At 59.6% G+C, this 22,577-nt stretch overlaps 1 protein-coding gene across 1 annotated transcript in view; it reads right to left on the bottom strand.

Moving 5' to 3' along the window:
* Positions 1-22,577, bottom strand: part of PLXNA1 (plexin A1) — a 130,939-nt gene that overhangs the window by 101,727 nt on the left and 6,635 nt on the right. The window contains exons 2-3 of the mRNA XM_088528181.1: positions 13,179-14,524; positions 3,063-3,245 (exon numbers count right to left, since the gene is read on the bottom strand). Coding sequence (XP_088384307.1) covers positions 3,063-3,245; positions 13,179-14,351 — 1,356 coding nt within the window. The 5' untranslated portion in view covers positions 14,352-14,524. The remainder of the gene's footprint in view (positions 1-3,062; positions 3,246-13,178; positions 14,525-22,577) is intronic.

Below are 22,577 nucleotides of genomic sequence, written 5' to 3'. Positions count from 1 at the left end.
TGTTTCCACAGCCTCGTCGGAGAGCTCTGCTCTCCCTTGAGGCTTCCCAAGCCCGCTGAAGCTACGTGGAAGCAGATTTCGGCTCCCAACACACTGCAAGGCCTGATGAAGCCCTCCCAAGCCACCATGCTCGGTTCAAGCGCTCCAGAGCCAGCAGCGCCGCTTGACCACAGCCGTGCACAAGCAGCCACTGCCCCAGCTCCTATTTCCTCCAAACAGGGGCCACAGCTGCGCTGGCAGCTCCCTTCTGCCAGCGACAGCAGTTCACAGCCACCTCTACAGCACCAACACACACTGGTGAGGGGCAGAAATCAGGGAAAAGAAAGCTAGGAAGAGATCTGCAGGAGAGGAGGTCACTCAAGTCACAGGGAGGCTCAATGTCCTGGTCTCAGCCTTGACCTGGCCTTATACCTCGTACCCAGGACAAGAGTGCAGCCCCAGGACAGGCACTCAGCCTACAAGAGCCCATGGAAATGGCTCCAAGGCTGTAAAGAACAGAGGAAAAAGTGGAGGAAAAAAAAATAACAAAACTGAGGTGAAAATGGAAGGACAGAAAAAAAAACTGCCACACAGGAAAGAACTGCCATCATTTCTAGATAAATAAGGAACTGGAGGTGTAACAGTGTCCTCGTGGCTTTGTGAACCCTCCTCCCACACGCTCCTTTCTCCCCATCCCCATTCCTTATGTTGCTACAGGCTATTTAAAACCTCCAGTTTGCAGCTCAAGAGCAGGAGAGGCCACCAGAAACGCAACATTGGTTCCTGCAGATCCCTCATCCATCAGGGAGGGAGGACGAGCTGCCTCCGCCAGCTCCCTTCCTTCCCCGGCCGGGGCCAGGCGCGAGCGGCGCTGCCGCCGGTGCAGAGCGTGGGACGGCCTGGCGGGACCCTCATCAAGACCCGGAGCTGACAAATTTGGACCCTCTTACTGCAGTTTTCCATCTACAAACTAAAGCAACGGTGCCTCTGCTTGGATGGGAACCGTTTTTCCCCCTCGAAGGTGTCTCACAAGCTCCTGTCTTGGGGAAAGGAGGAGATAAGGGTGAGGAGCGGCTCGGTTCAGACTGAACGAGGAGTTGCACCAGGTCCCTGCTCCCGGCCCCACAGCACAGCGGGCTGCTCCCTTCCCCTCCAGTGCTCCAGGCCTCACCCAGGACACTCAAAACAACCTCCCCTTCCCGGAGGGGAGCAGGACCCCACGGAAGGAGCAGGACCCTCATGGGGACATCGACCCGGCCTCCCGCGGCCTGGCTGCCCCCTGCTCCCCACACCGGCCCCTGACACCGACGTCATGAGTTAAAAACTCTCCTCGGCCGGTGCCTGGCCGGGGGCCAGCGCCGCATTCCTCCCCAGCGAGGCAGAAACCGGCACCGCGGCAGAGCGGCGCTTCCTCCGCCGCCTCCTCCGCGCCGCCGGGAACACCGGGAACGGGCCGCTCCGGTGCCAGCAGCCCAGGGCGGACACAGGCACAGCCGGACGAGCAACAGGGCCGCCCATCGCACCCCAGCACCCTGCTCCCACCGCCGCCAGACACCCCCGTGATTCGGGGTCCCCCAAAAAAAGAAGGGGGTGATGCTGGCGTCTGGAACAGAGCAAATGGGCTGAAGGAATAACCATGGATCAGAGAGCGAAGGCCTCCAGGACAGCGTTGGGCTTTCCCAACGTACCCACGGAACACCCAAGAGCACGGGTGTTTTAAAAAGCTACAATCGCGAGGAAAAAGAAATTTAAGAAGACGCAAAAGAATTTTAAAATTCAGGGCATTCTGCCCAGGATCAGGTGCCGGAGAGCCCCACAAGGCACCTTTTCCTCCAGCAGAAGCAGCAATGGGCCCAACTCTCTGTGCAAGGCCCGTTCCTGCTGCCTCTTGCAGGGCTGATGCCGGGACCGTTGATACGCCCTTGCCTGGATGGGGATGCAGTTAATGCAAGCTGTGTTTATACAGGGCATGTACAGCTGTAATTATAGGAACGATGTTATGATAACAGGAAATCCATGCCCTGTGGAGATACAGGCAGAGAAACACACACACACACGGAGCTATTTGCTAATTGCCACCAACAAAGCAGCCTTTTGTGCCGCGGTGGGGTAGGGGAAGCGGGATCTCCCCCGCGCCGCGGGATGGCCGGGGGCAGCCGGGCTGCGTCACCCCGCGCCCCGAGGGATCTCTCCTGCCAAGCCAACGCTCACACTAGTTTGGCTCCTATCTGCGGCACAGCGTTGTCTGCCCTTGGGCTCTCCTCAACCACGGGCCGCCTCAGCAGCCGTAATCAGACGCGGCGATGGGAACGCAACGATGCTACCAGCATGGGCGGAGGAGAGGCGGCCTTCCCCACTCGGCTGCCTCTCGACAAACGCATTCTTCTCTCCAAAGCCAGGGCACTGCACAGCCAGCTCAAACGAACACGGAAGGCCAAGGACAAAACTTAACTGAGTTAGAAAAATCCCAGCGATAGCAGAGCACAGTTCATCCTGACCTCAGCCAAGAATGCGACTCTCCTCGAGCAGGCACCAAACATCTAAATTTAGACCCTACTTCCTCCATTTCAACCAACTTCAGGACACAAGGGCAACAGATGAGGAAACTCTGAGCCCAAGGAGAATGAAGAGAAACTCCCGCATTGCCCATTTCAAAGAAGCCAGCACTGTCACTGGGCTAGATGTTTCCATCAACACCAGCCGCAGGAAGTCATGAGCCCCCATCTTTGCTGGTCCTTCCCAGGTCAAGGGGCCTGGACAGACATGGCCTGTGCCGGGACACTTGGAAGTGCGAACCCAACACCCTGAGAGACAACAGGATGGACACTGATCCAGCGCTAGCCTGGTCTCAGTTTCCCTACATTATAATACAACCCTTTCACAAGGTGGGTTTGGTAGATCCGGTTAGCACAGAGGAGCAATGGGAGATCCCTCACAGCGCCTCCACTTGCTACCCGCAACACACCACGTCACGCTACGAAGGAGGCACAGTCCTATCCATGCCCCTGAGGGAGCCATCAACATGACGTCCCTCTGCCTCCACAGCAGCATCCCACCCATCGGAACCACCAGAGGACTCCTACCTTTTTGATCTTCCCGCTCCGCGTGCCTGCGAAGACGACGGTTTGTCCTCTGTAATCGTAGGCCGCCACCGAGGTCATGCCATCCTCCTTATCCACAAAGAGCGGAGTCCCCTCGATGGTGACCGTCCCGCCCAGCGGCTGGTTAAAATCCTGGCCGCAGAAATTGTCGTCGATCTGCAGCGGCTGCCGGAAGAGAAGAGAGGAGAGATGAGCTTTTTGTCGATACGCTGACACAGCACATAAAGCACGGAGGCACCGAGGGGGCGACCAGGATGCTGACGGAGATCGATGATGAAGCGAGGGCTCCCCATGGACTCGCGATGGAGCAGGGGACCGCGGAGGCGTCGCAAACAGCAGCCTGGCACAAGGAGAAGCAGAAATTGGGATGCTGGAGGCAGTAAGGGAGGATCTGCAGAAAGGCCGCCTCATCCGCCAAGCTTGGCCCGTTCCTTTTGGATACGGCTGCAGGAAAAGCTACAAAAAGCAGGGAGGAGGCAGGGTAAAAGCAGCCTGATCTCCCCACGGCTGTCAGCTCTCTCCCACCACCATCCCACGAGCTGCTCTCTGCATGCAGGCCCTACGTCCCAAAAGCATCCCCAGCTCCTCAGGAGAGGTTGTGAGAGCTCTCCCAGCGCCACACGCGCCAGCCAGGACTTGCATCCCTGCTGCTTCCAGAGGGGTCACTCTTGCATGCAAGGTGTTATAGGGATACTAAGGAAAGCGGAGAAGGTTTGCAAACATGATCTGAAGGGCTCTGAAGCAGGAGCAACACTGGGGAGGCAAGGGGACAGAGAGGGATGGAGATAACGGGCCTCCATGCCCGTGCGAGCACCAGCAGAGCTGGGGGAAGGCACGGCTAAGCGCCCCGCAGCCTGCGGCTCGCGGCCTCCATCCGCAGGGAGACGAGTGCCCAGCGGGGCGCAGAGGCACCCGGGGAAGCGCCGGGGCAGCGGGCACAGCCCGGCCCAAGCAGGAACCAGCCGGAGGCAGGAGCCGCGCTCGGAGCCGCCCCCCGCCCGGCGGCTGCTGCAGGGAGCCGAGCGCAGGTCCCTGCGCGGGGCTGGGTTTTACAGAGCACGCCAAGCCCGCGAGGCTCAAAAAGCCTCGGCTCAAATCACTGCTCAGTCTAATTACACCACGGCTGTGCGGACGGCCCCGGGTGAGGATTTGACATCTCACTTAGGCTACAAGACACCTTTGGAGACAGTCTCGGTCCAGCAGGGGCTCAGCTGTCCCCTTCGCAGCCCGGGGACGAGGGGCGTCCTGCGGGCCCCGCCAGCCCGGCGCAGCGCGTGCAGCTTCTCACCAGCCCGGTCCGGCCCTGCCAGCTCTCACCCTCATGCCCGGCCCCGCGTCACACAGCCGTGCAGGACGCCCGGCCCAGCTCCGCATCCCCTCGGGATCGCTCAGAGGTGCCAGAGGAAGGGAGGAGGGTTGTTCTCGGGAGGCTGGGGACAGCGCTGAGGAAACGTCAGCTTGCGGCAGCAGGGAAGAGGAGCCGCCAAGCCAACCCTCGCGCGTGGTGCCACCCGCAGGACAGGGCACCCTGGCGAGCAGAGCCAGCCCTGCAGCTCTCCCCACACACGAAGCTGCTCCTGGGGCTCTGTCCCCCCGCGAGGGCCTACAGGGGGTTTTGCCCTTCACGGTGAGCGGCTCCCCAGACCTCAGCCCCCCGCGACGCACACGCAGCCGCAGCTCTTCGCAAAGTAACAGTTGCAGGACTGGGCGCAAATCCCCTCCCTCAGCCGTGAAGCACCAGGAAAACAACCGCTTCCACGTCCAAAAGCGGAGCTGCGGCTGTTCCCCATGCACCGCCCAGGAGGCAGGGAGCCCCGCGGCACCCCTGCCCCATCCCAGGTCGCAGCCATCACGGCCCACGTGCGACAGCGGCGTTCCTGCGGTCTGGGAAATACCCGCGGGCACCCGCGCCTGCCTCGCTGCCCAGCCTGGCGCTGGCTTCAAAGGGAGGCAGGAGCGGCCGTGCCCAGCCTTGCCCCAGGACCAGGCACTTCCCGGCGGGGCCGTGCCAAGACAAACCGAGCAGGGCTCCTCAACAAGGCTCCCTTCGCAGGGCAAGGCCTCCAGCAAACACACGGCCTGCCCGCGCAGTTCCTCCTCCTCCCATTGTAAAGTCTGGGGGAAGTCCCCGCACGGCTACGACGCTGCCTTGCCCCTTTCCCACCGCATCCCGAGGAGGGCACCGGCTCCGGGGCTCCCGGGCGGGCTCGCCGGGCTGCAGCCCCCCTGCCCTCCTCCGCTCGCGGCCGTGTTGGTTAAACACTCGCCCGCCCTTGCGCATCCAGGAGAGGCTTTTTACAAAAGCGCTGGAACGGCAGCCAAAAGCCATCGCGGCTCCGGCAGTGCCCGGAATTGGCAGGGACGAGCGCAGGGCAATTTCCCCGAGCGCTGCCAAGGAAGGGCTGCTCCATCCCTGCTGGGAGCTGGGATTCCAAGGCAGCGCTCCTGGCTGGGGAGAGGGTGCCCGAGGTGGGGACTGCGGCAGGGATCACAGCTGGGATTGCAGCTCGCATTGCAGTTCAAATTGCATTCCGAAGTTGGAAGAGCAAGGGAGGGAGCCCACAGGCTCCTGTTGCAGCAGGAAGGGAAGCAGGAGGGACGGGCCGAGGGCAGCCGAGAGCTCCCGTGGGTCAAACACCACATGGTAGCTCATGCCTTTGCTCAGCAGCTCTGTCCCCAGGCACCTCCATCCACAGACAGCCCCAACGTCCTCGCTGCGCCACTCCGACCTGCTCAGAAGTGGCACCTTTGGACACAAACTCCGAGCCAGCCCACGGTCCAGGCTAATGCAGATGGGAGAGCTGGGCCTCCGCGGAGGCCCCGCACCACAGAGCGGCCGCTGGACACTGGCAGAACCAGCAAAATTCAGCACACAAAATCCTGCCCCAGGCTCCGGCAAATCCTGCGGCAGCCTCTGAGCGTGAGGCCGGTGCTTCAGGGGCACCAGGAGAGGCAGCCTGCTGGGCCCACGGGATCTTCTGCTTCAAGACATTCCTTACGCAATCCCACGTTTAAAGGGGAGAGGTTTTTGGCAAGCAACTGCCTCCAAATGTATGCCAGTCCCCACGGGGGTTTAAATCCATACAGCATGTGCATGCAACATATGGGAAAACGGCAAACTCCAGAGCTCCACATACACACGTGCACTAAACAGCTCCAAGTGCAGAAAGCAGCAACCCAGGACTTACCCTCCGGCACAGGCCGGGATGAGGGAAGCCATTGCCAGGAACTAAAGGCTGGCACAGCTGGGGCCACCCCACACACCAGGAGGCAGCTCGGGGAGGAGCCGCCCTCCTGCTAGGGCCACTAGCAGAGTCCGTGCAACGCTGCCGGCCAAGTGCTAAATTCTGGAGGCAGTAGGTAAAAAAGATGCTAAAAAGCCACCTGATTGCACCAAAATAGCACAAGAGCGCACATGGAAGGAGGGCAGGAGGCAATTCAGTGTCACACATGGACAGGGAAATTGTTTTTTTAAAAAAGCAGCTTTTTCTTGTGTCCAAGCACAAGAGGTTTCAGTTAGACTCCACTCAGTGCAGCTACGGTCTGGGCTTCCACTGCCTCTGCCCTCTCGTCGCACTGTCGGGGTGACCCAAAGGCCAGCGGGAACGAGCGGCACGACGTCCTCTTTGCAGCACAGAGCTGCTGTTCTGCTCGCTCAGTTATTCCGACTTCCCTTGCAGAGGAGATGCCCAATGTAGAACATGGCCAAGGAGCAAGTCCTCTCCTCGCCTGACCTTTTCCAGCTCCTTGCCTGAACCGGGGAGCCCTTGGGTCAAGTGAGACGCGCAAGATGCACCATCACTAAGAGCAGGGAGAAGGGGCAGCACGCACATCCCCAGCTGGAAGCATCCGCAGTGGCTTGCAGGAAAAGCAGGAAGGGCAAGGAGCATCTCACAAGCCAGTTTATGCGGAAGGAGGAGCAGCCTCTGCGTTGGGAAACTTCGGGACGACAGATCCAATAAAACTCATCTTCCCAGCAACGAATTGAGTTCACTTTAGTTAATTGTAATGACTCCCTTCTGCCTCCTCAGAACACAGGGCTCCGGGGCAGCCAAACACTGACAGATTCCTCAGCTTTTCTCTTTGGAAAGGTTTTAGAAGGAAAATGCACCAGCTCTGAGAAAACTGCCCCATGGCCCCGGTGAGGCCCGAGGAGTCCGGCTGGCCCCGGCTCACGCTCCCACATGAGGACAACCCTGTGGCCAGGGGCCTGCTCTGCCCCAGCCTCATCCTCCTCGGAGGGATGCCCAGGACCGGAGCAGCAACAACGCGACCCATGGCAAACCTGACCCCCAGGACGTGGCCACTGAAGACGTCCAAGAGCCCATCAGAGCCAACGCGGTGCCTGTTCTCCCAGTGCTCCAATCTGCAGCTTCCCCAGCCTCATCAGCTGCTGAATATGCACGAGGATAAATGTTTGTGGTGTTTACTCCTCGCTGCTTTGTCTCAACAAACTCTCTGGGAAACGACAAATACAGCTGCACTCCAGGGCCGCGAGGAGCACCCGCGCGCCACCGAGATGCCGACACCACCTCGATAAATAATTACGCCGACAATTAGCTCATTAACAGAGAGCTGCCTTGTTGGGGAAGTGCAGGAGGCACCACGGCGAGGCTCGGTACCAAACCCGCCGCAGACCCAGTCACCGCTTTACAAACGAGGCCGTGGCAAAAGGCAGAGGAACAGGCAGAGAGTTGTCACTTTTGTTGTCACCTCACCCTGGGGGTGAGGCCAGGTAAGGACACAGCAGGGTTAGCAATGCCATGAACCACCTCTCTGAAAGAGGGGCAGAAAACTCGAATATCTTCCAGGAATGAGGGAAGCAGGAGCCGTGCATCTCCCTGACATGCCTTGTCTCATTGCCTCCCTTCAAGCCCACTTACAGAAGCAATGAGGGAGCAGACAGGAGAGGCGAGATTCCTGCCATTTAGCGTTATTAATTGGTCAGTAATTTGCCAGTTGATACTATTATATATACCCCTCATCTCACGCCTGCCATTCACCACCTGCCTTCCCGCTGTCTCTCCGGGGAAGCCTTCACCTCGCAGCGGAGCGGGTGCCGAAAGGCGGCTCCCGCCGTTCGGAAGCTCTGCCCCGGGATGGGGAAGCTCCAGGGTTGAATCCGTGCTCGCTCCATCTCTCTGACAGACACTGGCAAATCAAATACTCCAGGAATCCCCAATCCCACCCCGTGGCAAAATTTCCAATTGATCTGGAAAAAGTCACTCCGGCTCTGACCCACCAACCCACTGCACTTTCCTAGTGCCACCAAATCAGACCCCTGTTCTCCGTCCCCAAAACAAGGACACGATGAGGAGACCTGAGCATGTCTGGCCAAGGCCAAGCAGTTCCCTGATCACTACAACGCAGACAAAACAAAGCCCTGGGCTACACACGACCAAGCACCTTTACAGTGAAATCCCAAGACCAGCAAATCCTGCCCGTGGCGTCAGGGACAGTTCAGGAAGTACAGCTGGGGTACAGGGAATGGAGTGGTGGTCCCAGAGGATCCCTGTGCTGCCCCAACCTGTGCACAGGTCGGAACGGACCCGCACAGGGTCTCTCAGCACGCGGGGGTTACAGACCATCGCCACCAGCTCTCCCAGCCGGCTCTGCCCCTATTTCGGGGTGTTTTTGGCCAAGGCAGCAAGCAGATCCCTCTCAGCCCTTCAGAACAGACACTGCTACCCTCTCCCCAGCCCAAAGCAGACAGCGAAATCTCCTGGGCACCCCGGTTGAGATGCCAGGAGGCTGCTCAGAAAGCACCTCCTTCCAGAGCTCGCTCCCCTTCTCTCCAGCTGCAGGATTGCTGCTTCCCAGAAGGGAGAGAGTGAAACAAGAGACCGGAATGAGGTCCCCCCGCCAGGCTTGCTGGGCTCAGCAGCGCCGCAGAGGAACCGCTAACATCTCCCGAGCGCTCTGCCAAGCCTGGCAGCCTCCTCTCCTCCGGGCTCCACGACGGGCTCCAGAAAATCCCATCGAAGATCAGCATCCCAAAGCTCTGCTCGGTGCCACGGCAGCTGCGGCCGGCCTGGGCCACGGTGCCCCGCTCCGGAGAGAGCAAGAGGGAAGAGGAGGCCTAGCAGCAAAGCCAAAGGCCTCCTTCACCCTCCAGGACGTTTCATCCCTTGCCACCTTGCAGCCTTCCTCTGGAGCAGAGGCCAGAACGTGCGCTGAACGCAACCCCTACACACGGTCAGCACGGGCTATGGCCAGGGAAGATCTGCTCTTCCCAAAACTCACCTTCGAACCAACGCGCAGGGACCAGGCCCTGGGAACATAAGCCTTCAGCAACAAGAAATCCTGACCCCTGATGAGCTAAAGCAACAAGGCTTACACTTTCCAAAGGAGACTTTATACCATAAATCTTGATCAGGAGCAGGAGAGCTCTCGGGACATTTTCCATACGGATCAGGTATAAATCCCAAACTACTGACTTTAGCAATTTACATTCCGCCTCCTTAGAAAACAACATGCCCTTTCCTTTCTGGCCAGCATCCATCACTGTGTGATGTGACAGCTGCCTGCCGTGACCCATCCCAGAGGTGATGCATTCTACCAGGGAATGTATATTCCTGCCAGGAAGAGGTTACGTGGGACCCAGCGTGGCTTTCTCAGCACGGCAAGGGGCCGAGGGCTTGATTCAAGCTCCAGCCCTGCCTCTCCCTGCGGCGCCTGGCACGCAGGACAGCACTGGGACAGCAAATGCCACCTGGCTCCCCAGGCAGGCCGGGTACCCGGCAGAAAGCAGCACGTCCCCAGCCCGGTGTAGCTGGCGGCACAGCCCAACAGCAGCAGCCACCACCTCCAGGTGACACCATCCGGAGCAGCCCCAGCTCCCCGTCACCGGAGCCGCGGCGAGACGGACCCGCAGCCTTCGCCACCACCTCTCCCTCTGCCCTGCAACACGGTAACCCCACAAGCTCCGCTTCTGCGGGATCCAAAGAGCACCTTGATATTCAGTTACTCAGGATCTGGCTAACTGGGCCAGCAGGGAACCCTCGTAGACGTTCACTAGCATGAAACCACCCTCAGAACAAGAGCAGAGGGACCCCGGACAGGGCCTGGTGACACTGACAGTCACGGTGCTTCCTGCAATGGGAACAGCCACAGCACCCAGGCAGGTCCCTGGAGCCATGGGAACTGCTCCTATCCCTATCCTGGCAGATAGGGGAGGACTCTACCTAGCTCTCTCACACGGTCTCTTTCATTCGTCTACCTAAATCTCTTTAGGTAGAGGGCTCTACCTAAATCTCTCACGCAGTCTGTGCCCGCCAGGACTTCTAGAGGACCTAGACACCAGCCAGGAGCCCCTGGAGCGACCAGACTTACGACAGCAACTCTGCAGGCCTCTAACTCAGCGCGCAGCCTTGACCGCAGCAGCTGCGAGCGCGCGAGCTCCGGGGCCTGCAGGAAATAGAGGGCACTCAGGGTTACTCATAGGTGGAAATTAGACTCTAGTCGCGAGGGCGATGCTCGGCGGAACGGAGCACGACCGTGACAGATGTTGGGCGCTGCAAGGGCCTCGGGACGTGCGTGCTGAGCAGCTCCCGCGCCGCGAGCACGGGGTAGCACAGCCACTGCGGAAAGGCAGCACCTCTGGGGCGAACAAGGCCACTGCGCAGCGGTGCACGGCAAAACATAACTCCTCCAGACAGGAGAGGCGGAAAAAATACAGCGTCGGGGCCGAGAACTGCAGAGCTGGGTTTTGGCCAGGAAAGAGGAGTTGGTCCTGTCCCTTATTAACACTTGCCTGAAGAGCACAACAGGGCCGGGCCGTTGGTTGCACACCGTGAGCTACCAGAGCACCTCTGGCAAGGAAGCAACTGGAAAGAGACATGCAATTCCAGGATCCCAAGTGTGAGGAGAGCAGAGCTCCTGGGTAGCAAGTTGGTGTCCAGGACTACCCTTCCACCATGGCAAGAAACGGACATTATTTCTTGCACTGAAGACCCGTGGCAAGAGGTGTTGGGTGGTAGGAGAGATTCCTCCAGAAGGAGAAGCATTTCAGCTGGATCCAAAATTTCCCAGGATCAGGAATTTGCCCACAGCTAAATCACCATGCGTAGAAGCAGCAGAAGAGAACCAGAGAAGCAAGCTAGGAAGGACAGGGAAAAGGCCCAGAGGACAGGAGAGGCTAAGGGGTCAGAAACGATTCTGCAGCTCCGTTCCCAGCCTGCCCGGCTCCCTCGGCTTTGGGTACACAAGCAGATGAAACTCCACCTGCAAAGTCCTTCCTCTTCCTCTCCTCTCCGCTCTAGGCACGGCAGGGGAGACATGTGCAAGCAAAGCACCCAGGGAGAGATGAACCCAAGGGAAAAAGGATCAGCTCGGCTGCTCTACGAGATGCCTCTTAGCTTGGGCTGCCAAGGAAATCGCTATTTGGAATGGAAACACAAGCAGAGGACGTGCGAACTCACGGGATTTCACCTCCTGCAGCGCACAGAGCAGAGAGGAGACTCCTCTGTGCACGTGAGACAGCATCCAGCACAGGTGCCAAAGCAGCCGTTGTTTCTCCCCCCCATCCCACAACGTTTGCCTGCAGAAGAACCTTCCCGAGATTCACCAAGATGCCACCGAGCACCCGCCAGAACCCACCAGCAGGCTCTTGCTGTAGCAGAGAATACAGCTCACCAGGGGTTGGGGTCTGCCCCATGTTAGATGGAAAAGCAGCCCGGCACCCAGCTCATGTCTGGGCATCCGCAGCGGGGACAGACCCCCCTCCCCAAACACGGGGAGCAGCGGCAGAGCAATGAGGAGCGCGAGGGGAGGCAGCTCCTCCGCCCCAGCCAGCAGCTGTGCGACCCAACAGGCAGCAGTGTAACGATTTCATCATTTTCCACCAAAATCGAATTAGTTCAAAGCCAAAATCAGATTTGTGAGCCCAGTGCTCTTGACAGCAAACCCTTTACTTTGTCAGGCAGCTGTTAGCTGTCTCCTTCAGAGCTGGGGAAGGAGGGAGGCAGGAGAAGCAGGACCCACCGTCACAGCAAGCAGCAGCCGCTGACCCACCCGAGACCACCACGAGGCACCTAAACCCCCGAAGGGACAGGAGAAGGAGCACAACAGCCTCCTCTTCTGCTTCTCAGGGCTGCAGAGATCAACCTGTGTGAGCCCTGAGGCAGGGCTGGGTATTTCATGACAGTCAAGTGCCACAAAGCAAGGCTGGGAGGACATGGGTGATACCAGGGACAGGAGTTGTCGGGACCTCCATCAGATGTTGCCAACACGCACACATCAACCACATCTCACAGCAAAGCCCCTTTCCATGCAGATCTGTGACGCAAAAGTCCTCAACAGAAAAGCCAAGTCCCAGGGAAGCTTTGGCCCCATGCCCTGCTCCAGGAAAGGCCATGCCAAGGTGGGGAGGATGCAGCAGGGAAGCTCCCCCAGTCCACGCAGCCCTGGATGTCTGGGCTCCCAGCGTGGTCTGCCCAGCTCAGGGTGGCTGCAGGCCCCTCATCCCAACGTTCAGCTTGCGACAAGCCCCTCATCCCAACGTTCAGCTTGCGACAAGCCCCTCATCCCAACATTCAGCTCATGACAAGCCCCTCATCCCAATGTTCAGCTCACCTCCCTCCCTCAGCCGCTAGCCCTGAGTTCTCTGCTCCCACATCTGCCATCCCCAACACCTTCTGCTCGGCCATCGCAGCGTGTCTCTAAGGAGACAACACCAAGCCCCATGAGACAAGAAACTCCCAAATTCACACCCGCTGTCAGCGAGGGAGTCTCCAGCACAGACTCAGAGGACACCTTGTGTCCTTCTACGAATGGAGCACACGGCCCTTCGAAACAGGTAACCTACTCTGCTTTAATCTACAGGGCTGGGGAACCAGCAACAGGCACCCGTGCCAGCACGCAACCTCCTGCAGACACTGATTCAACCCAAAGCCAGACAGCCTTCCCACACCAAAGCCTCAAGCTCCACAAGGAATGCTACCGAGCAGGCTGAGCACCACGAGGCAGTCCTCGTAGGAAGTGAGGGGCCTCCCAGTGGGAAAATATAAGCCAGGCCAGGTAACTTTGAAGGGTCCGCATAGAGAGCACAGCCAGAGGCTGAAGACAGGCTGGCTGGGGTAGAGACAAGCATGAACTCACCGAGTTGATACAGCCCAATTCCTTATTCAAGAGCCAGGGCAGTGAGAGTTTCCCTTCCCCTCTGTAGCATGACTGGATACGCTCCTTGATCTTATCCTTGATCTTCTTCAACGTGAAGAGGCAGAGCACAGACTCCTTGGGAGGCTTAACCCTGTTTTTCTGGCCCTGGGAGAAGATGGTGAAGAGGATATCCTCCTGCTCCGAGATGCCCAGGTGCCTGGCCAAAGTCTTGCCAGGCTTGGTCAGGTAAGCGTCCTGGATCAGGCGGTATTCGATGCCATCCTGCACGCAGCCGATGGGGAACTCCACGTACGAGTAGAACTTAGGGTCATCCACACAGAGGCGAACGATCTTGGAGGTGAAAAACTGCTCCCCGGTGGAGTCGGGCGAGGTGAGCTGGGTATCCAGCTGCAAGGTCAGGTAATAAACAAACTGCTCGCTGCTGAAACTGTAGATGTAGTAGATATCAAAGGTGGGAAACTTGGAGAGCGTGTCCGAGGGGATCTTGAGCTGGGACGAGACAAACTCATCCTGGTAGACAAAGCCAAACATCTCTGCGTTCTCCTCGTTGGCCATCAGCTTGCGGCTAGAGAGCGTGGGGAAGTACTCCGACTTCCCATCGATGGGCGTCCCAATGAAGAGCTTGTTCTGCCCATTCAGTACCTCGATGATGACCCCGGACATGGTGCCTGACTCGTTGACACTGGAGAGGTAGTGCTCCTTGCGGTGGTGGGGCTCACCCAGCTTGAAGAGGTCGTCCAGCCGCAGGAACTGGCAGATGCCCTGGGAGGCGCTGCCGCAGGCGATGAGCCGGTTCCCGGAGTAGTCCACCAGCAGCAGCTTGTTCACGTTGTTGGTGGTGACCAGACCATGCGGGCAGGACTGAACACTGGGCGGAGGGTAACACTTCTCGTTGTCCTCCACGGGCCCCGTCACGTGGGTCCGCAGGAGTGTGAGGTTATTGGAGAGCTTGTAGATCCGATTGACGGCCCCCACATAGACCTCCCCAGTTATGTTATGGACCACCAAGTGCGTCAAGCTCCAGTCTGTAACTGGGAAAGTCCTAAAGGGAGACTTGGGGCTGCCTCCCGCCAGCGGTAGCCAGGTGCTCCCCAAGAGCAGCAGGGTCCAAATGTTGACGGACAAATGATGCTTGAGCCAAAGGAGCCACATTGCAGCAGTGTCACATCCGGCCAAGGCCGTGCCCAGACCCAGCCACAAAATAAATAAAAACAAACCCAAACTAAAGGGATGGGGGAATTAGGAGGAGCTAACAGGACACAGTCTCCTCTGCTTCTGCGGGCTCCGCATTCAGGACATCATGGGCACTCCCAATCTGGTCAGCCCTGGAGAGAGAAAGACAAGAACAGGGGGTTAGAAGGCTTTCCTGCAACTCCCACCACGCTAGCAAGCCCGTTCCCAGGCACGTAGCAGAGGCTGCTCCGCTCTGTGCTTAACAAAACGCCCCCCAAAATCTCCCATCCCTGGAGGAGAGAAACACACGTCCCTGCCACGGGGAGCAGGGGAACCTGCGAGATGCTCAGGATGGTCCTGCCTGCTCATGCACACACCACAGCACCCCCAGCCGGCCCCGGCCCTCGTGCCGGGCTTGTCTTAAGGCCATGGGCAACGCTGGAGCCTTAGCTGGGGACCGGCTGCGAACGAGGCGCTCGAGCCGCCTGCCCCGCTGCATCTCCCCACCAGGAACGGAGCAAAACCCGGGATGCTCCCGGCTCTGAAGCACACGGGAACCTGCACAGTCACTGCCAAACGGCCTCTCGCTCCCACAGAGACATTTCCCCAGGGCACCCGGCCCTCTTGCTGGGCCACAGACCCCCTCGGTTCTCCATGCCTGGCCCCCGAGCGCAGCAGTGACCACGTCCCGCGGCAGTGACCACGTCCCCCAGCACACGGCCCGCTTCACCACCCGCTTAACTGCAGTTGGGCTGAGTGATTTCTCATGAACGAAGACATAAATGGCACCGATTTACTACTCAAACAGCGTGTAAACAACTGCAGAGGGGATCTGGGAATCGCGCCCAAGCGGGCTGTGCCCTCCACCCACCGCAGACACCACCATGTTGCTCCATCCTTTGCGTCTCCAACGTCTGGACAGGGTGCAGGAAACAGCTTGAGCCACTACACAGAGGAGGACCTCAAAGATCTCCTGGCGCACGCGCCGCGGGCATCGAGGAGGAAACGGGCCCGCTGGCACACAGACACCTTCACACCCCAGCACCTTCAACACAGCGTTTCTCGAGCTGATGTTTGAACTGGGCAGTACGACTGTGCAACCCTCCCTTGCGACGAAGAGTCCTTCCTACCACGGCTGTCTCGGCCCATCCGCCCAGGGTGGAGACCTTCGCTCCAAAGATCCAAGGCCAGGAAATGAACTCAGCCTTTTGTTTCCCACTCCAGGCCCGCAGATAAGACACTCCAGAAGCGAGCGGGGAAGAGCCTCCCTCTCCTTATCGCCATCTCTGACTCAGTCCAGGCAGGGATAATCTGCTCCCGGCCCAACACAAAGAGGCCGATTCCCATCAGGGAGTGGCCAGGTAGGATACATGGCCCCTGGTGAACATTCAGCTCTGCCGGGACCCAGAGACTGGGTGATTTTGTCACCAAAAAGCAGCCAGCGGCACGTGGAGCAGCTCGGCTCTGCTTGAGAGAAAGGCAGGGATGCCCTTCACTGGGGGCACCGGGGATGGCAGAGCAGGGCAGCCAGCTGCCAGCAGAGCTATGAAAATCTGACCTGCCAGCCAGATCGCGAGGCCACCACGATGCCCTCGAGAGGCTCTGCTCAAGGAGCAGGGAGGCAGCGTGGAAAACCCTCCCGGAGGCACCACCAGCCTCTCCCAGCCCCAAGAGCAGGTCCCCGTGTGCCCCAGTGCTTGGTTCAGCAGCGCCTGGTCCCTTCCACCTCAACCCCCACAGCACCAGCCCAGGGCAGGGCTGGGGCAGCCGAGCACGCCGGGCACCGCACCGGCAGCGCGGACACCGCGCCAGGGCTTGCGAAGCTCCCGGGGAGCGGAGTCGGCTAAGGCAAGGAGCCACCAGCCCTGGAATTCATCCTCACCATCCGAATACCGCATTCCTACCATGTTTTATAACATGAAATAAGCCTCTGAGCAAACAGTGCGGAGGTGCAACGGCGTCTGGGGTGGAGCACGGCCAGGACGGCTCCTCCGCGCACGGAGCAAACTTCGTTATCCAGCAACTGCTAAGGGCTGCTTATCTGCTAGGAACGTCCCAAATGTGAATTTATTAGCCCTGCAATCACAGGCCCAGGATGGGGCCGAGCTGTCGGCATAAGCCTGACAATGAGATTGTAAAGTCGGGAGCCCTGCAGGAGCAGGCAGTGCCGTTTCTGCAGGGATTAATATCAGAGGAAGGTTTCCCAGCCTCTGGAAACAGGCCCGTCTCTCCCCACGTGCTGGTGCAGAGCACGGAGCCATCCTCGGCCTTGCTGGATGCTCCGGTGACTGCAGACACCTGCCCTTTTCCACCTGGAGCGAGTTCCATGGGCCGGGAAGACTCTTCCCACAGCACATATGGGGCCCGGCCCTGGGTGCACTGCTGAGAACCACCCGGCTGCCCTGGTGCAACGGGGCCGCCGACGGCACCCGGGACCGCGCCGGGGGCTGCAGGGCGCCCGCTCCGCTCCCAGCTCTGCCCTAGCAGCGGGTGAAGCCCGGCGGGTCGGCGAGGCCCCGCTCCCGGCGAGGCCGCCGCTCGGAGCGGGGCTGCACAAAGGCCACGATCCCGGAGCGCCGGGCGGCCAGGAGTGCTACGAGGCACGTGTGAGCCAGGCCACGTGCAAGCCCCAGCACGACCACAGCGCTATCTGCGCCGGCGTGGGGAGAGGAACAACACGGGAGCTCCGCGCAAGGAGATTCCCATCTAAACGCAGCTCGGCTTACGCTCCAGCAGCACAGGAGAGAGGAAAAGGGACAGGGAAAGGCGGCGGAGGGACACGCAGGAGCGCGTTACAGCACGGGAACGCCGAACTGGAGCGCGGCTCTGCCGGGACGAGGCAGCAGGACGGGGAAGTCATTTTCTCAGCACATTTCTAATTATTCATCGCTTTTATTTCTGGGAGCTGGTACAAGAGCCAGAGGTCAGGCCGCTGCGACAAACCAGGGCTAGAAAGCACAACAGGAGATTCCCAAATCAATTTAGGGAACTGTTACACAGGGGCTGGAACACGAGCAAAGCAAGGCAGATCTGGGGTGAGCAAGAGCAGGCAGACGATAGTCTTAGCTCCACTGAGGCTTCTGGTCCTAAATATGTATTAGCAGCAACATCTTGTCCCAGGGCCCTGACACCAGCAGCGTCTTTGTCCAATAAGATCTGCTTAAAGCACTCGGTGTTAAGAAAAAATAAATAAAAAACAGTAGGGGAGGTGGGTTTGTTTGCGTTGCTGGGTATGATGCGATTTGGGTTCCCGACACTTGGGGCACATTAAAGCAGGGGTCAGTCCCCACAGCCACCAAAGGGGGAAGGCAGCCCTGCCACAGGGCATCTCGACATCTCCCTGCCTCATCCAGGGACCGATTTCCCAGCTCCCGACCGCAAGAGCTGCCTGCAGGAAGCGAGACCCCGTGCTGGAAACGGGGCCACCAAAACTCATGGAAACCTCCGAGCAGACACGCTGGAGCCGAGCCCAGGCCTGAGATGGGCTGCATTAAAATAATACATCCCAGCCTCGGATGCCAACTCGAAGAGTAATGCAAACAGACCTAAAAATACATCCCATCCTGCTGCCTGGGCAGCAAACGGCGCAGCCCATCCCGGCGCGGGGAGCAGCCCTGCGCGGAGCCGGCCCGGAGCGCGGCCGGAGCGCGTGTGCATCCTGCATGGACACACGAGGCTCTCGCTCTCACACGTGTGTACATACACACACACTGCACATATATATATACACACACTTGCATATGCATATGTGTAATATATGCACATATCTTATACCATATGTATATATAAATCATGAAACCTGCTGTCAGAAGCAAAGCTGACGAAGCAAGTGCACAACCGCCAAACCCACCCCGGTGCCTTTCATCCCATGCTGAAAGGCAGTTCGAGTCCCCTTCCACCTCCAGAGCGGCCGGGAGGCCCCTGCTCCTTCACACGCCGGTCGCAGCTTCGCCGTGAACTGGATGGGGCTGGAATTCGTGGCCAACGCTCACGCATAGCGACTTCAAAAGAGCCTTTCATCCCAGAGGCACGGCCTTGCCCTGCAAACGCCTGCATCCCACTTGCTCCCTAATGAAGGGATGGAAATGGGTTGCGCCACTCTTCCCCCGAGGCCTTGGGCTTCCCGGTCCTGCTGCGCGGCCAGAAACCCCGGCTTGGGATGGGAGATGGAGCTTCAGGGAAATAGTCATGGCTTTTGGTAGCACAAAGCGGGGGAACTGGGATGGAAAAAACTAACCTTAAAAGGCAAGGACCGGACGGAGCAGTAGGGACCAGCTCTCCACTTGTTCAGGGAGGGAGTCCAGAGCCAGCAGCGATGCTGCAAAGCAGGAGGCTCCACCGAAACAACCCAAGTCAGGGATTGAAGGGGGCTGGTGATGGCACCGGCACCAACGTACACCTGGCACCCAACGCACCCACGTCCTGCGTGTGCTCTGCGCCCTCCACGCTCACCCTCCTGGTCCCCACGGAGACCCCATGGGACATGGGCTCCCATTGCAGCATCGGCAGCGCCACGCACCTCGGCAAGCCCCAACAGTGCTGGGAAATGCAGCCTTCAATCCAGGGAAAAGCCACTCTCGAGGAGCCGGGATCTGCCCATCAACTGCCCCAACGGTTTTACGGTCTCGCTGAACGGGAGCGCTTTGAAAGAGAGCCTGGAAGACAGAACCAATGGGAATGAAAACCTGCATAAGTGACCCCCTGAAGGACAGGAGAAATGGGATCTAATGGGTCTTTATCTATAATCGCTCTGAGTCACTTGCTGCTTTTAGCGATAGGAAACGGACTGAGAAGGAACCAGCTCCATCTTCAAACACACCCGAGCTGCTGAGCTGCCAATAATTAGCAAAGGCAAAGAGAGGGGGGTGATTATGTGGAGAAAAGCCCACAGGCCACAGGAGAGTCGGTCTCACAATACATTTGCTATATTTTTAGGTTTGCCTGCCTGGGAAAAGCCTTGCAACAATAAAAGGCTGGTGGTGCTACGGAGCTAGGAGCTGTACTACATATGCAGTCATCTGCAACAGGGCTAAATTTAACTCCTTCCTTCACCACACACATTAATTTAAAACAATTTCTCAGGGATCACTCCCCAGCTAGCAAGCGAGTGAAATCATTACAAATCTCATCCCTGGCTCGAACCAAGCCTTGATGAAATCAATGGCAAGCTCTGAGGCAGCCCCACTCCAATCTCGGTTCCAATCACATGTATCAGGAATATCTCCAGGGTCTCCAGCACTCTCATTTCCTCCTGGGCCTCCTGCTATCCCACGGGCACCAGCTCTGCGAATGTTTCCTACTCGGCCTTGGACAAGAAATTCAACCTCTTCTGTCCCGTCCGAGAAACACAACGAGAGCAGCAGTCACCTATTGCTCAAGGGACCTCCTGAAGAGGTTTGGGCCTTTGGCCCAAAGGGACATAACAGAGTTGGCAGCAAGGGGGAAAAACGGCATTTCTCAAGCATGTGATTCCCCTCTCCAATCCTCCGCAAGGAGACCCGTTATACCAAGAACGGACCTAGCGGCTACCACCGGCTCTCAGAATTCAGAGACTCTGCACTGTCCTGCAGAAGACCATTCCCCAGCAGGGCCACGAGCATTTCTGAGCTGGAAACACAGCCTTCCCCACACCACAGCTCCACGAGGCAGAGCAAAGAGCAGGTCCTGCCCGCACCGCGTAGCCCTGCCACGCAAACTGGGCACAAACCGGCACCTCGCGCGCGTTCCCAGCTACGCTCACATCGACGGCTGCCCGCTCCGTTAACTTCAGATGGCACCTGGATATCCAGTGGGGATACCCGGGCCCCATAAGGACTGCCAAGAGCTTTGTATTGCCGCAAGCTGGATGTGCAAAGGCCGGCAGCAGCCTTGGCTCCGCACACGGATCAGGCAGCCACACACAGCAGGGGAAGCGCTCGGCTCGAGGGGAAGGAGCCGGCGCACAGAGGGGCTAAGAATGACCTACATTAAGGCAGGCAGCAGCACAATGGTGGCTTCAGGATCTGGAGAATTTGGGGAGGAGAAGTACAGCCCCAGGCTGAGCAAAGCCAAGAATTGTGACACGGTACAGGATTTTATGGAAAGCATCACCACAAAGTGTCCTCCAGGCTGGCATGGGTACCAAGCCCCTACCATCCTCCAGGTCCCCGCCAAGGGATTCAGCGCAGGGTGCGCAAAAGCCCTCCAGACCCAAAGGTCCTGCCACTGCTCAGGGCCTCACACTGGCCTGGCCACCCTGAGGAGGCCAGGATCACTCAACACTTTATGCTCAGCTTCAGAGCCAGGCCCAGAGCAGCGAAGGCCGCTCTGCACTCCAGGCCCCGCTCCTCGATCCCGCTGCACCGTGATGCCCTGGAAGACCCGCTGGCAGCTCCCCCGGCCAGCCCGGCCCACAGAGCCAGAAGGGAACCCGCAAGCTGCATCCCCAACAGCCAGCAGAGACATCCAACAAGAGAGGTCCTCTTGTCACCAGCCCTCGGGTGACCGCGCGCTCCCGAACGCCGTACGGACACGTTGGATGCAGTGTCCCCTCCAGCGCGGTTGGCTGCAGGGCCCCATGTCCCTTCCACTGCTTGCAGTCCCACCCCTCACCGCGGAGCTGCTCCCTGTGGCCACAAACCTCCCCGAGGAGCTTCCCGGGGGCCCCAGCTATTCCGAGCCGAGCTCATTAATGGCTCGGCTGCCTAGAGAGCCTCACATGGGAAAGGTCGGGAGGCAAAACCAGCACTCAAGGAAGCGCAGTCATGCCAAGCCTTTCGCCCCTGCCTCGTGGCTCCAACCCCACGCGCCGTCGCCCCTCGGGGGGATTTTTGTTACTATTCCTCCGCTCAGCTCCCCGCGCCGAGCCTGGCTGCAGGAGGCTTCGCCCCCACGCCTGAGCAACCCCTGCATTAGGCAGCTCAAGGCAGACGCTGCGGGAGCAGAGCAGCCCCCGGGGCACGGCCAGCCCAGCTGCGGCCCCAGCGGCTCCGCTCACGGGGACCGCGCTGCTCCTTGCGCCGTCACCCCTGCTCTGCGGCGCTGCCAGCCCAGGGCAGCCCGGCCTGCTCCGACACCCCTCTGGCAGCTCGGCTCTCCGGGAAAGACCTTCCTCTCTCCAACACGTGCGCTCACCTCCCAGCCTACACAGCGATCCCAGCTCTGCAGCGCCGGCGGCAGACACCCGCTGCGCGCTCCGAGGAGCTTCCCCACAGCGGGCTCGGGCAGGAGGATTCCTGCTTGCTGGATTCGCTGCGCTCCCGGCGCAGGGATGCAGCTCCGGGCTTGTTCTAATCCGTCCCGAATGCCGCTGCTGCAGAAATTCCCAGCGCCCGGCCGGCCCCGCGCCGACACGAGCGCGCAGGCAGTCACGTGGCGAGCGCTGCCGCTGCCCGGGAGGGCGGCTGGGAGACGACTTCAACCCAACAAGAACAGCCGGGGCGGCCGCAGACTTCAGGCCGGCCCCTGGCTAATCCCCAAACTCAATCCGATTGTGCTTTCCCCAGACCCTGCCTTTCTCCTCCTTTTAAAGCGATCTCTTTGCAGCTCTGCCTCAGCCCTGTTCACCGACACTCCCATCGCAGGGCGAACCAAGGGAGCAGGGCCCTGGGAAGCCGGGACAGACCTCGGATCCACTTCCCTTTCAAAGGTCCTGGCTCCGCGTGGCTCCGCGGCTTGTTTGCCCAGGGCGGAGCTGACCCGGGCACGGAAAGGGAGCCCGCGAGCTCGGGCGTCTGGGGAGGGAGACGCGCCTGAAAGCGACCCAGCAGCGAGAGCACAAAGAGGGGAAGCGGCCTGCGGAGAGCGGCAGGACGGGCCGCGCGCGCGGAGGCGAAGGCTGCGCCCGCATCCCGCGCTCCCGCTGCGGGCAGGAGGAGCCGCGGGCACCTTCTGCTGCCAGAAATTCACTTTCTGCTAATGACAGCGGCTGGAAGGTGGCCTCGGTAAGTGACGTCACCCTGCGGGCGGCCGGGGAGCGCTCGGCTCCGCACCGCGGTACCGGCCCCGTGGCAGCGCCTGCACGGCCCCCTGCGCGCTCAGGAGAGTCCCGTGCGCGTCCCCCCGGCGCGCCAGCCTGCCCACGGCACTGCCACCGTACAAATAACGTCACACAGAACGGCTGAGGTTGGAAGGGACCTCTGGAGACCATCTAGTCCAACCCCTGCTCCAGCAGGGACACCCAGAGCACAGGGTGGCATCCAGGCAGGTTTGAAGATCTCCAGAGAA

The sequence above is a fragment of the Tinamus guttatus genome, unplaced genomic scaffold, assembly GCF_059628265.1.
Source record: "Tinamus guttatus ecotype Peru unplaced genomic scaffold, ASM5962826v1 Tinamus_guttatus_pri_ptg000307l, whole genome shotgun sequence".
Taxonomy (NCBI): domain Eukaryota; kingdom Metazoa; phylum Chordata; class Aves; order Tinamiformes; family Tinamidae; genus Tinamus; species Tinamus guttatus.
The sequence above is the reverse complement of the archived record's forward strand: the minus strand, read 5'-3'. Positions and strand labels throughout refer to the sequence as shown.